The sequence below is a fragment of the Physella acuta genome, unplaced genomic scaffold, assembly GCF_028476545.2.
Source record: "Physella acuta isolate Inbredline_101_S28 unplaced genomic scaffold, ASM2847654v3 ptg000168l, whole genome shotgun sequence".
Taxonomy (NCBI): domain Eukaryota; kingdom Metazoa; phylum Mollusca; class Gastropoda; family Physidae; genus Physella; species Physella acuta.
The window spans coordinates 701,326-715,291 of NW_026731687.1; the positions used below are offsets into that span (position 1 = coordinate 701,326).

General features: G+C 38.9%; 2 protein-coding genes across 2 annotated transcripts; both read left to right on the forward strand.

Annotated features, from left to right (window-relative positions):
* The first annotated feature begins 1,142 nt into the window (after positions 1-1,142).
* Positions 1,143-2,606, forward strand: LOC131936109 (putative uncharacterized protein DDB_G0287457). Its single transcript, XM_059292984.1, has one exon. The coding sequence runs from the start codon at positions 1,143-1,145 to the stop codon at positions 2,604-2,606; it is 1,464 nt and encodes a 487-aa protein (XP_059148967.1).
* Positions 2,607-2,913: 307 nt separating this feature from the next.
* LOC131936110 (putative histone-lysine N-methyltransferase 1) lies at positions 2,914-3,480 on the forward strand. The gene has a single exon (XM_059292985.1). The coding sequence runs from the start codon at positions 2,914-2,916 to the stop codon at positions 3,478-3,480; it is 567 nt and encodes a 188-aa protein (XP_059148968.1).
* Positions 3,481-13,966: the final 10,486 nt, after the last annotated feature.

A 13,966-nucleotide genomic window follows, 5' to 3' on the forward strand; every position in this document is an offset into this window, starting at 1 on the left:
CCCCCCCCCTCAACAGCTGTACAGTACGGCCCTCGTGCTTGTGTTTGTTCTTACACTTTACCCTCTCAATAATTGTAAAAAAAAATGTCTTGACCACTTCCCCACCACCCCGTATTTACTAACCGTAAAGAATGTTTGTTACACTTTCCCAACCCTTTTGCCTCACAGATTGTTACACATTTTTGTTACGCTTCTTCCCCAGTAACACGATTTGTTTTTGTTCTAGGCCTTACATCCACTTTTTACTAAATAAGGATATGCTTTAAGCCCGTGAGATTCGTAAGGACAGGTGAAGTAGAGTTGATCAGTAATATGAAGTGAGTGTGTGAAACAGCGAGGCTCGTGAATTGTGTTTTCCCCGTCTTAATTCAGGGACACTTTCAGTTAGCTTTCGTGCGGTCTACCAGTCGACCACACAACCCACAGTAAAAGTGTGTAATTATCTAAAAATAATTGGCTTTCGTCAAAGCAGGAGCTTAGAATTGTTTCAGTAACTCTACTTCATCTGCCTTGAAGGTACTTCTATTTAACTTACCTGTGTCAAAAAAAACGTACTACAATAAAACCACCCTTCTCAGAAAATTGCCTCTTAAAATAGATAAAATACTTACCGCAACCCAATCCTCTGTAATTAATCAAATATGGTTCCACTGTTGTTGTACCATGTGTTTGTTGTACCACTGTTGTTGTATCGTTTGTATGTTGTACCACTGTTGTTGTACCATGTGTATGTTGTACCACTCTTGTGGTACGGTACCACTGTTCTTGTACCATGTGTTTGTTGTACCACTGTTGTTGTAGCGTGTGTATGTTGTACCACTGTTGTTGTACCATGTGTATGTTGTACCACTATTGTGGTACGGTACCACTGTTGTTGTACCATGTGTTTGTTGTACCACTGTTGTTGTAGCGTGTGTATGTTGTACCACTGTTGTCGTACTAAGTGTATGTGGTACCACTGTTGTGGTACTGCTGTTGTCACACTGAGTGTATGTGGTACCTCTATTGCTGTACCATGCCTGCTCTAAAAATAACTTTCCACTAGCACAATTTACAGCCATTTTTCAATTTAATTACATAATTAAATTGGGAAAAAATTGTCGATTCCAGGTTTAAAAAAGTATTCTCATTCCATTATTCGGATGTCTCAAATTCATTCAGGAAGCCAAACATGTGCCTCAGTCCTACATGTCCATGTTCTACATGTCCAACATGTCCAACATGTCCAACAAGTTCTACATGTCCAACATGTGCCTCTGTTCTACATGTCCAACATGTTCTACATGTCCAACAAGTTCTACATGTCCAACATATCCAACATGTCCAACATGTTCAACATGTCCAACATGTTCTACATGTCCAACATATCCAACATGTTCTACATGTCCAACATATCCAACATGTTCAACATGTCCAACATGTCCAACATATCGAACATGTTCTACATGTCCAACATATCCAACATGTTCAACATGTCCAACATGTCCAACATATCCAACATGTTCTACATGTCCAACATATCCAACATGTCCAACATGTCCAACATGTTCAACATGTCCAACATGTTCTACATGTCCAACATATCCAACATGTCCAACATGTCCAACATGTCCAACATGCCCAACATATCGAACATGTTCTACATGTCCAACATGTCCAACATGTTCTACATGTCCAATATGTCCAACATATCCAACATGTCCAACATGTTCTACATGTCCAACATGTTCTACATGTCCAACATGTTCTACATGTCCAACATGTCCAACATGTTCTACATGTCCAACTTGTCCAACATATCCAACATGTCCAATATGTCCAACATGTTCTACATGTCCAACATATCCAACATGTCCAACATGTCCAACATGTCCAACATGTTCTACATGTCCAACATGTCCAACATGTCCAACATGTCCAACATGTTCTACATGTCCAACATGTTCTACATGTCCAACATGTCCAACATGTTCTACATGTCCAACTTGTCCAACATATCCAACATGTCCAATATGTCCAACATGTTCTACATGTCCAACATATCCAACATGTCCAACATGTCCAACATGTCCAACATGTCCAACATATCGAACATGTTCTACATGTCCAACATATCCAACATGTTCTACATGTCCAACATATCCAACATGTTCTACATGTCCAACATATCCAACATGTCCAACATGTCCAACATGTCCAACATATCCAACATGTTCTACATGTCCAACATGTTCTACATGTCCAACATGTTCTACATATCCAACATGTCCAACATGTTCTACATATCCAACATGTCCAAAATGTTCTACTTGTCCAAAATGTCCAACATGTTCTACATGTCCAACATGTTCTACATGTCCAACATGTCCAACATGTTCTACATGTCCAACATGTCCAACATGTTCTACATGTCCAACATGTCCAACATGTTCTACATGTTCTACATGTTCTACATGTCCAACATGTTCTACATGTCCACCATGTTCTACATGTCCAACATGTTTTACATGTCCAACATGTTCTACATGTCCAACATGTTTTACATGTCCAACATGTTCTACATGTCCAACATGTCCAACATGTTCTACATGTCCAACATGTTCTAATGTCCAACATGTTCTACATGTCCAACATGTTCTACATGTCAAACATGTTCTACTTGTCCTTCTTCTTCTTCTTCTTCGTTCTTAATTATTAGTGTTGAAGGGGATCGAGATTTATCTGCCAGTGGGTTTGAACTCGAGACTTTGTTCGAATTTATTAACCATGAGCTTTTTGCCGACTCGACCACGCCTCCAACACAATTAAGCGTTACGTGTCAACTGGTTATGCGCCATTGAGGCCATTGACTCCGATTTCAGCCTGCTTTTCTTTTTGGATTTGCTTCCATAGCCTTTGTCCAACATGTTCAACATGTCCAACATGTTCTACATGTCCAACATATCCAACATGTCCAACATGTCCAACATGTCCAACATGCCCAACATATCGAACATGTTCTACATGTCCAACATGTCCAACATGTTCTACATGTCCAATATGTCCAACATATCCAACATGTCCAACATGTTCTACATGTCCAACATGTTCTACATGTCCAACATGTTCTACATATCCAACATGTCCAACATGTTCTACATATCCAACATGTCCAAAATGTTCTACTTGTCCAAAATGTCCAACATGTTCTACATGTCCAACATATCCAACATGTCCAACATGTTCTACATGTCCAACATGTCCAACATGTTCTACATGTCCAACATGTCCAACATGTTCTACATGTCCAACATGTCCAACATGTTCTACATGTTCTACATGTTCTACATGTCCAACATGTTCTACATGTCCACCATGTTCTACATGTCCAACATGTTTTACATGTCCAACATGTTCTACATGTCCAACATGTTTTACATGTCCAACATGTTCTACATGTCCAACATGTCCAACATGTTCTACATGTCCAACATGTTCTAATGTCCAACATGTTCTACATGTCCAACATGTTCTACATGTCAAACATGTTCTACTTGTCCAACATGTTCTACTTGTCCAACATTTGCCACTTCTTTTCCGCACATATATGTGCCTAAATGTGGAACATTGACTGAAACGTGGACTGGAGTGTTGACTTGTTGATTCCAACTAATTTTAAACTTAAAACTAAAATCTTTTAAAAGAAAAAATATTGTGAAAACTTTGCATCGAAAAGGCTTAGAGTAATTGCTATCTCTAGTGTTATCTAATAAAGCGCCGTGCTTTGCATTGTCTTTACAGAAAATACAGAACTCCTTTTTCTTTATTTAAGAAAATTGCTAAGTTATATTTTATAGTAATTTTCAAATATCACTCGAATCAAATGTAAATGTAACATTTTAGTAACAATAAAATCTTTAAATTTAAAAAAAAAACCTCCATTAGCTTAATTTTTTTCCACGGTTTAAAAATGCAGCAATTATTGTATGTGCGTACAACGACTTTAAATACATTTCACAGCTTCTAATTTTAGCCTTGACTGAAAACTTACTCTAGTTTTACCTCTTGACGTGACATGCTTCTCGTCGTGACATATTACTCAATGTGACATGCTTCTCGCCGTGACATGCTTCATCACGTGACATGCTTCTCGCCGTGACATACGCCTTGACGTGACATTCTGGCTGTGTTTTGTAAATGTAAGCCACGATCTTACGCATGCCATTCTAAAACCACTGACCCTAATGTAGCGTAAAACCGTTGACAGCTGACAGCAGTGCATTAAAATCAAATTTTCAGCATCAACATCAGGGGTGGGGTGGGGTGGGAGGTGGGGCTAACCGCGAAACCATCAATGCTGAAAGACAGACAAGAAAACAGACAAGAGAACAACAAGAAGACAGTAAGACAAACACAGCATGGATAGACAGACTTTAAGAAAACAGACATATTGACAGAACGTCTCACTTATCTAGACAAATAGGGTAGTTCGAAACGAGAAGTCTTCCCTACAGTTCGGCCATGGCGTCCCAGCCAGTTCGTGCATACGTTCATTGGACATTGATTAGGAAATAACTGCAGGTATTCGTATTGGCCGTCAAACGTATGAAAATGTTAGATCTTCTAACTTTGGCCAAGATAGCCGGCCAATGCGCGCTTTGGCTAGCCATTGCAAAGCATTGGCGGCACTTCGGAATTTGATCGTAACATATATATACATCCGTGTATATAGGCTATATGTAAATATATATGAGTATGTGTAAGTATGTGTAAGTACCCCCCCCCCCCAGTACTCCTTTAGGAACACTCATAGTAATATTAATTACTAAATCCCTGCCCCAGCCTCCTCTCGTTTTAAAGCAGTTATCATCCTTGACCACCATGTGCGCATGCGCAGAGCTGGTTACGAATGGTCTCATTAGGTCTCCGACAGTAAACCCGACCGATTGGAGCTCACTACCCAAGCCTCCAATCATCAGATTTCGCGCCGGACAAATTGCTTGTTGTGTCGTCTGCTCTGTTTACCACTTGATCCAGATTTTGTTGTTACTCGCGGCTTTCTCGCCGATAGAACTCCGTCCCGACAAAAGATAACGGCATGATGGGGGGGGGGGGGGGCTTTAAACAGCGAGGGTTTGTCTGGTTTATCCATTCAAACAACACATTTTGGGGATGATCAGACAATGTAAAGCTGACAATCGAAACTTATAATCAAGCAGGAGCTCTACTTATATAATCTATGAATATAGATACGGCTAGAAGTTATATCTTAAAGTAAACGTAACCAAATTTGTTTGTTGATTTTGACAGAGGCGTCGTGAGGCGGGGGCAAGAGTGCGGACCGTATAGGTGACACCATTTTAGGTGGGGGGGGGGGGGTGGTGACACCAAGGCAAAAAATGCAAATTAAATAAAAAGAAAATTGCTTTTTGTAGCTAAATTATTTATTAATTAGAGTTAAAAAGCCTTAATAAGTACAAATTGACGATTTCAACAAAAGGGACGGGACACACCATGATATGAACTTGCTAACTAAAGCCGTGTTTCTTCCAGACTTTTTTTCTCCGGGGGGGGGGGGGGCACTTGAAATTTTCGGGGGTGCGGTAGACTTTGTTCGGGGGGGGGGCGGACACTGTCAAAAGTATATATTTTCTATATAAATTATATAAATTTCATTTCGTTCGGGGGGGGGGGGGGATGCTTGGAAGAAACTCTTTAACTAAAGAGAAACCAATGCTACATCCAGATGTGTTAGTTAGTGCTATCACGTGGGAGGGGGTGGGGTGACAGCAACTACAAACTTAAAGAGAAAAAAAAATATGTGTTGAATATTTACAATAGCTAATAAGTCAATTGAAGGTCGGGGAGGGGGTGACACCAAATCTAATAATTTACTATGAACACGATGTTTTTTTCCCCTAATCAATTAATAGGTGGTTTAATATAAAGTTTGCACAAATAAACGCAACTAGGCAAAATGAGACGGGTGACGCCAATAGCAGCTATATATGTAGGCCTACATATATATATATATACATATATATATATATATATATATATATATATATATATATATATATGTGTGTGTGTGTGTGTGTATGTGTGTATGTGTGTGTGTGTGTATCATATTTTTTTTCTTTAGGAGGTGAGACCTTGATGTGCCGCACCGTGCGACACCCGACCTAGCGACGCCACTAGATCTAGTATAGATTTTTCATACATTTAAAAAAAAAAATGCTTTTGGTGTAATTGTTTACCTTTCGTGTTACTATTTTTAGCGATTAAAAACCGATAACGACCTTAAAGACGTTTGGAGAAAAAGCACCTTTTTTTTTTAGTTTGGTTTGATACAAGATACTTGCATTAAATTTTAAAGAATGTTTTTATCCTTCTGTCCCCGTGCAATTTAATCTAATAAAATTACAATCGTTTCACGTTTCGTTAAATAAAATGAAAATTCAACCTGAATCGTAATTCTGTAAAAGTTGGTGACCCCTTCCCTAGCCTGTAAAGCGATATTGCGAATTTATTATTTAAAGCCATGGCGCTTCTTTCTACAGCAGATCTAATCTTTTTGATTAAATGACGTCAAACTGCCCATAGTTATTTCCCTTTATCTGTCTGATTTTTGTTTCTCTTGACAAAGACATGTCTAGCGCGGGACAGTGAGGGTGGGGGTGAGGTAGGGTGGGGGTTGTAAAATTTCCCACCATCTTGATTCATTAAGACTTTGATGAAATATATTAAAATCGCGGATCTCTCGTCCGGGATTGAAATGTTAATTATTAGATTCAATGACCATAGTTGGCCGTCACACAGGCCACGAGGCAATAATTAGCGTCTACGTGACATCACTAGACAGGAATGGAATTAATTATTCCCAGCCTAATTGTGTGTCTTAGTGTCGTCTGTGTTGTTTGCTAGCAGACTTGGCACACATTTTCAGACCTGCAACCAAAACAAATTTATACCAAAACAATTTTTAATTCATTTTAAACTGACATTTATGCACTAAATCTTACCTAAAATTTCTGAAGAAAATATGATTTAATAAACAGATAAGGATTGTGGTTTTTCGTTTTGAATCCAAATATATTTGCAAATTTGCTTCCACTATAAATGGATATCATTTGTTGATGCAAGGTGTACAACGATGATACGATGTGTACGCTGATATATACATCATGATACAATGTGTACCACTTGATACAATGTGTACCATATGATCTGTGGCGTAGCGAGGTCGGGTGTCACCCGGTGCGGCACTTAATGGTGTCACCCCCCCCCCCCCAGAGGCGTTGCGACCCTTCCCGGGGACAAACTTTCAAGTTTTCGATTTGCACCCCCCCCCCCTCAAACTTTCGATTTGCACCCCCACTTAAGTTTTCGATTTGCACCCCCCCCCCCAAACTTTCGATTTGCACCCCCCCTCAAGTTTTCGATTTGCACCCCCCCCCTCAAACTTTCGATTTGCACCCCCCCCCTCAAGTTTTCGATTTGCACCGCCCCCCTCAAACTTTCGATTTGCACCCCCCTCAAGTTTTTCTCTATATATTTTGCTATTTTTTGCCTTGGTGTCACCCCCTAAATGGTGTCACCCGGTGCGGTCTGCATCCCCCGCCCCCCCCCTTCGCAACGCCCCTGCATATGATACAATGTGTACCAAATGATACAAAGTGTACCACATGATACAATGTGCACCAGTTGATACAATGTGTACAACTTGATACAATGTGTACCATTTGATACAATGTGTACCACTTGATACAATGTGTACCATATGATACAATGTGTACCATAAGATACAATGTGTACCATAAGATACAATGTGTACCATAAAATACAATGTGTACCATAAAATACAATGTGTACCATAAGATACAATGTGTACCATAAGATACAATGTGTACCATTTGATACAATGTGTACCACTGGATAGATGTGTACCATATGATACAATGTGTACCATAAGATACAATGTGTACCATTTGATACAATGTGTACCACTGGATAAAATGTGTACCATATGATACAATGTGTACCACTTGATACAATGTGTACCATTTGATACAATGTGTACCATATGATACAATGTGACGACTGTATACAATGTGTACCACTTGATACAATGTGTACTAGTTGATACAATTTGTACCACTTGATACAATGTGTACCACTTGATACAATGTGTACCACTTGATACAATGTGTACCATTTGATACAATGTGTACCACTTGATACAATGTGTACCATATGATACTATGTGTACCACTTGATACAATGTGTACCATATGATACAATGTGTACCATATGATACAATGTGTACCACTTGATACTATGTGTACCACTTAGTACAACGTGTACCACTTGATACAATGTGTACCATTTGATACAATGTGTACCACTTGATACAATGTGTACCATATGATACAATGTGTACCATTTGATACAATGTGTACCATTTGATACAATGTTTATCACTTGATACAATGTGGACCACTTGATACTATGTGTACCATAAAATACAATGTGTACCATAAAATACAATGTGTACCATAAGATACAATGTGTACCATAAGATACAATGTGTACCACAGTGAGTACTATTAGGACGCTTCATTTAAAAGATTCTCAATTGGTTTCGTTACCAACAAACATTCAACAGGAATACGTTTTCCAATACGATCTTAAACCTTTAAATCAAATCATGTATTTAAAAATCAGAATTGATTGGACATGTAAGGACCAGATGGATTAGAGAGATTGGACATGTAAGGACTAGATGGATTAGAGAGATTAGACATGTAAGGACCAGATGGATTAGAGATATTGGACATATAAGGACTAGATGGATTAGAGAGATTGGACATGTAAGGACCAGATGGATAAGAGAGATTGGACATGTAAGGACCAGATGGATTAGACAGATTGGACATGTAAGGACCAGATGGATTAGACAGATTGGACATGTACAGACCAGATGGATTAGAGAGATTGGACATGTGAGGACTAGATGGATTAGAGAGATTGGACATGTAAGGACCAGATGGATTAGAGAGATTGGACATGTAAGGACCAGATGGATTAGAGAGGTTGGACATGTAAGGACTAGATGGATTAGAGAGATTGGACATGTAAGGACCAGATGGATTAGAGAGATTGGACATGTAAGGACCAGATGGATTAGAGAGATTGGACATGTAAGGACTAGATGGATTAGAGAGATTTTACATGTAAGGACCAGATGGATTAGAGAGATTGGACATGTAAGGACCAGATGGATTAGAGAGATTGGACATGTAAGGACCAGATGGATTAGAGAGATTGGACATGTACAGACCAGATGGATTAGAGAGATTGGACATGTGAGGACTAGATGGATTAGAGAGATTGGACATGTAAGGACCAGATGGATTAGAGAGATTGGACATGTAAGGACCAGATGGATTAGAGAGATTGGACATGTAAGGACTAGATGGATTAGAGAGATTTTACATGTAAGGACCAGATGGATTAGAGAGATTGGACATGTAAGGACCAGATGGATTAGAGAGATTGGACATGTAAGGACCAGATGGATTAGAGAGATTGGACATGTAAGGACCAGATGGATTAGAGAGATTGGACATGTAAGGACCAGATGGATTAGAGAGATTGGACATGTAAGGACTAGATGGATTAGAGAGATTGGAAATGTACAGACTAGATGGATTAGAGAGATTGGACATGTAAGGACCAGATGGATTAGATAGTTTGGACATGTAAGGACTAGATGGATTAGAGAGATTGGACATGTACAGACCAGATGGATTAGAGAGATTGGACATGTAAGGACTAGATGGATTAGAGAGATTTTACATGTAAGGACTAGATGGATTAGAGAGATTGGACATGTAAGGACTAGATGGATTAGAGAGTTTGGACATGTAAGGACTAGATGGATTAGAGAGATTGAATGAGATCGTTAGATGCGGGAAGCAGAGAGGGGCTTCAGTCATTAGCTCAAGCCATTCAACAGTTGCACGTCCTACATGTCTTCTGCTGCGGGCTGTAAGTACGGCAGTTGGGGGGCTTGATGTGTGGGTTCAAGGTGTTGGTATAGGGGTTAGGTGTGTGGTTTGGTGTGTGGGTTTGGTGTGGAGGTTTGGTGTGTGGGTCAGGTGTGTGGGTTTGGTGTGGGGGTTTGGTGTGGGGGTAGATGTGTGGGTTTGGTGTGGGGGTTAGGTGTGGGAGTTTGGTGTGTTTAATGTGTGGGTTCGGTATGTGAGTTTGGTGTGGGGGTTTGGTGTGGGGATTTGGTGTGGGGGTAGATGTGGGGGTTTGGTATAGGGGTTAGGTGTGTGGTTTGGTGTGTGGGTTTGGTGTGGGGGTTTGGTGTGTGGGTCAGGTGTGTGGGTTTGGTGTTGTGGTCAGGTGTGTGGGTTTGGTGTGTGGGTTTGGTGTGGGGGTTTGGTATAGGGGTTGGGTGTGTGGGTTTGGTGTGGGGGATAGATGTGTGGTTTGGTGTGGGTGTTCGGTGTGGGAGTTAGGTGTGTGGGTTAGGTGTGGGAGTTAGGTGTGTGGGTTTGGTGTGGGGGCTAGGTGTGTGGGTTAGGTGTGTGTTAAATGTGTGGGTTAGGTCTGTGGGCAATAGTTTGCTGGTAGGTAACCCGTACATTAAACCAGATCAAGATCTTATCACTAGATAGTTGTGGGAAAACTAATGAATGCTCAATGAAGAATTGCACCATCCTGCTTAAGTTAGTTTACGTGTAATAGAATGAGTTGCTGTTGTTTTAATTCGCACTCACAGCCTTCACATTTAAATTATCGTTTGTTTTCTTTAGATTACATTAGATTTTTTTTTTAAAACGGCGTATCTTAAACAATTGTCTAATAATTTCAAATAATTACTAACAGCTTATAAAAATGGAGAAAAAAATGTGAATATGGTCAATATTAGCTGTCTTACTTTTCAGCACATTTTTAAAAATCTCCAATCCCTCCTGTAGGCCGCTAACTGCAACTGTATGGAGTTCTCGATCCTACTGGACTAAGGGCCGCTACCCACAACTCTCCGGGGTTGTCTATCCTGCTGAACTAAGGGCCGCTACCCACAGCTCTACAGAGTTATCTGTCCTGCTGAACTAAGGGCCGCTAGCCACATCTCTACATAGTTATCCGTCCTGGTACTGTTTTATTTCAACACTGCATGTTGGTAAAATACAATTTTAGGAGAAAAACTTTCTTGTGGTCTTGACGAGACAATAAGTTCTTATCAAGTACAAAGTAGTGACGAATTCCCTTTGTTATTGTACATAATATGTGGCTGTGGCGTATCAAGTTTTGTTTGTACCAGAATTATAAAATACGATAGAAACCATATACTATATACAATTTTAAATTAAATAACCTCATGGTCCAGATAGCTCGGACTAACCATTAATAAAATTTCAAATGTCACCATCAACACAGAGCTAATGTCACCATCAACAAAGAGCTAATGTCACCATCAACAAAGAGCTAATGTCAAAACTAACAAGGCGCTGATGTTACCTTTAAGCAAACCTCAGATGTCATCATTATCAAGATGTGACTGCACTATCAACAAAATCTCAGATGTCACCATTAACAAAGGACGGTGGTGTCACCATTGACAAAGGGCTGATGTCACCACTAAGAAAATCTCAGATGCCACCATTACCAAGCTCTGTCTGCACTATCAACAAAATCTCAGATGTCACCATTAACAAAGGACGGTGGTGTCACCATTGACAAAGGGCTGATGTCACCACTAAGAAAATTTCAGATGCCACCATTACCAAGCTCTGTCTGCACTATCAACAAAATCTCATATATCACCATTTTCTCCGCTACATCTATTGGAAAAAACTAATTAGCCACATTGATTAATTTGATAAATTATTATCAAAATAATTCCTAACTTAGCAGAAAGCATCAGTCTCTTAGATTTATAACCTGAAATCTTTTTAGTTGTAAATTAGATGAACTATTACAAGTCTTCTGACTCGATAATGATAATTTTTATAAGTTTTGCTTTGTTAACAAGTTGTATTTTATTCTTTGTGATGACAAGTTGGTGCTAGAAAAAGAATTTTTGGTGACAAGTTAGTGCTAGAAAAAGACTTTTTGGTGACAAGTTAGTGCTAGAAAAAGACTTTTTGGTGACAAGTTAGTGCTAGAAAAAGACTTTGTGATGACAAGTTGGTGCTAGAAAAAGACTTTGTGATGACAAGTTGGTGCTAGAAAAAGACTTTGTGATGACAAGTTGGTGCTAGAAAAAGACTTTGTGAAGACAAGTTGGTGCTAGAAAAAGACTTTGTGATGACAAGTTAGTGCTAGAAAAAGACTTTATGATGACAAGTTAGTGCTAGAAAAAGATTTTGTGATGACAAGTTAGTGCTAGAAAAAGACTTTGTGATGACAAGTTGGTGCTGGAAAAAGACTTTGTGATGACAAGTTAGTACTAGAAAAAGATTTTGTGATAACAAGTTAGTGCTAGAAAAAGACTTTGTGATTATAAGTTAGTGCTAGAAAAAGACTTTGTGATGACAAGTTAGTGTTAGAAAAAGACTTTGTGATGACACATTAGTGCTAGAAAAAGACTTTATGATGACAAGTTAGTGCTAGAAAAAGATTTTGTGATGACAAGTTAGTGCTAGAAAAAGACTTTGTGATGACAAGTTGGTGCTGGAAAAAGACTTTGTGATGACAAGTTAGTGCTAGAAAAAGACTTTATGATGACAAGTTAGTGCTAGAAAAAGACTTTATGATGACAAGTTAGTGCTAGAAAAAGACTTTGTGATGACAAGTTGGTGCTGGAAAAAGACTTTGTGATGACAAGTTAGTACTAGAAAAAGATTTTGTGATAACAAGTTGGTGCTAGAAAAAGATTTTGTGATGACAAGTTGGTGCTAGAAAAAAAGACTTTGTGATGACAAGTTGGTGCTAGAAAAAGACTTTGTGATGACAAGTTAGTGCTAGAAAAAGACTTTGTGATGACAAGTTAGTGCTAGAAAAAGACTTTGTGATGACAAGTTGGTGCTAGAAAAAGACTTTGTGATGACAAGTTAGTGCTAGAAAAAGACTTTGTGATGACAAGTTGGTGCTAGAAAAAGATTGTGTGGTGACAAGTTGGTGCTAGAAAAAGATTTTGTGATGACAAGTTGGTGCTAGAAAAAGACTTTGTGATGACAAGTTGGTGTTAGAAAAAGACTTTGTGATGACAAGTTAGTGTTAGAAAAAGATTTTGTGATGACAAGTTAGTGCTAGAAAAAGACTTTGTGATGACAAGTTAGTGCTAGAAAAAGACTTTGTGATGACAAGTTGGTGCTAGAAAAAGATTTTGTGATGACAAGTTAGTGCTAGAAAAAGACTTTGTGATGACAAGTTAGTGCTAGAAAAAGACTTTGTGATGACAAGTTGGTGCTAGAAAAAGATTTTGTGATGACAAGTTGGTGCTAGAAAAAGACTTTGTGATGACAAGTTGGTGCTAGAAAAAGACTTTGTGATAACAAGTTAGTGCTAGAAAAAGACTTTGTGATGACAAGTTAGTGCTAGAAAAAGACTTTGTGATGACAAGTTGGTGCTGGAAAAAGACTTTGTGATGACAAGTTAGTACTAGAAAAAGACTTTGTGATAACAAGTTGGTGCTAGAAAAAGACTTTGTGATAACAAGTTGGTGCTAGAAAAAGACTTTGTGATGACAAGTCCTTTAAGTTCTATACAAAGGTTCCTAGCTGACACAAAGTATTTGATTTAATTAATTAAACGTGCTTGATAACCCACCAAGATGTGTAACATTCTGATCAAGTTTGAGAACCCTTCAGAATTCAGTACTTTCATATCAACGATGCAGCTTATTAACACTGTGTTTGTTTATACCATGAATAATTCCTCCACCCCGTACACTTACAATTGGCATCAAAAGGTAGTTACAAAATGTCAACAGAGTGTTCTCATTAGGCCAGATCCAATCGTTACAACA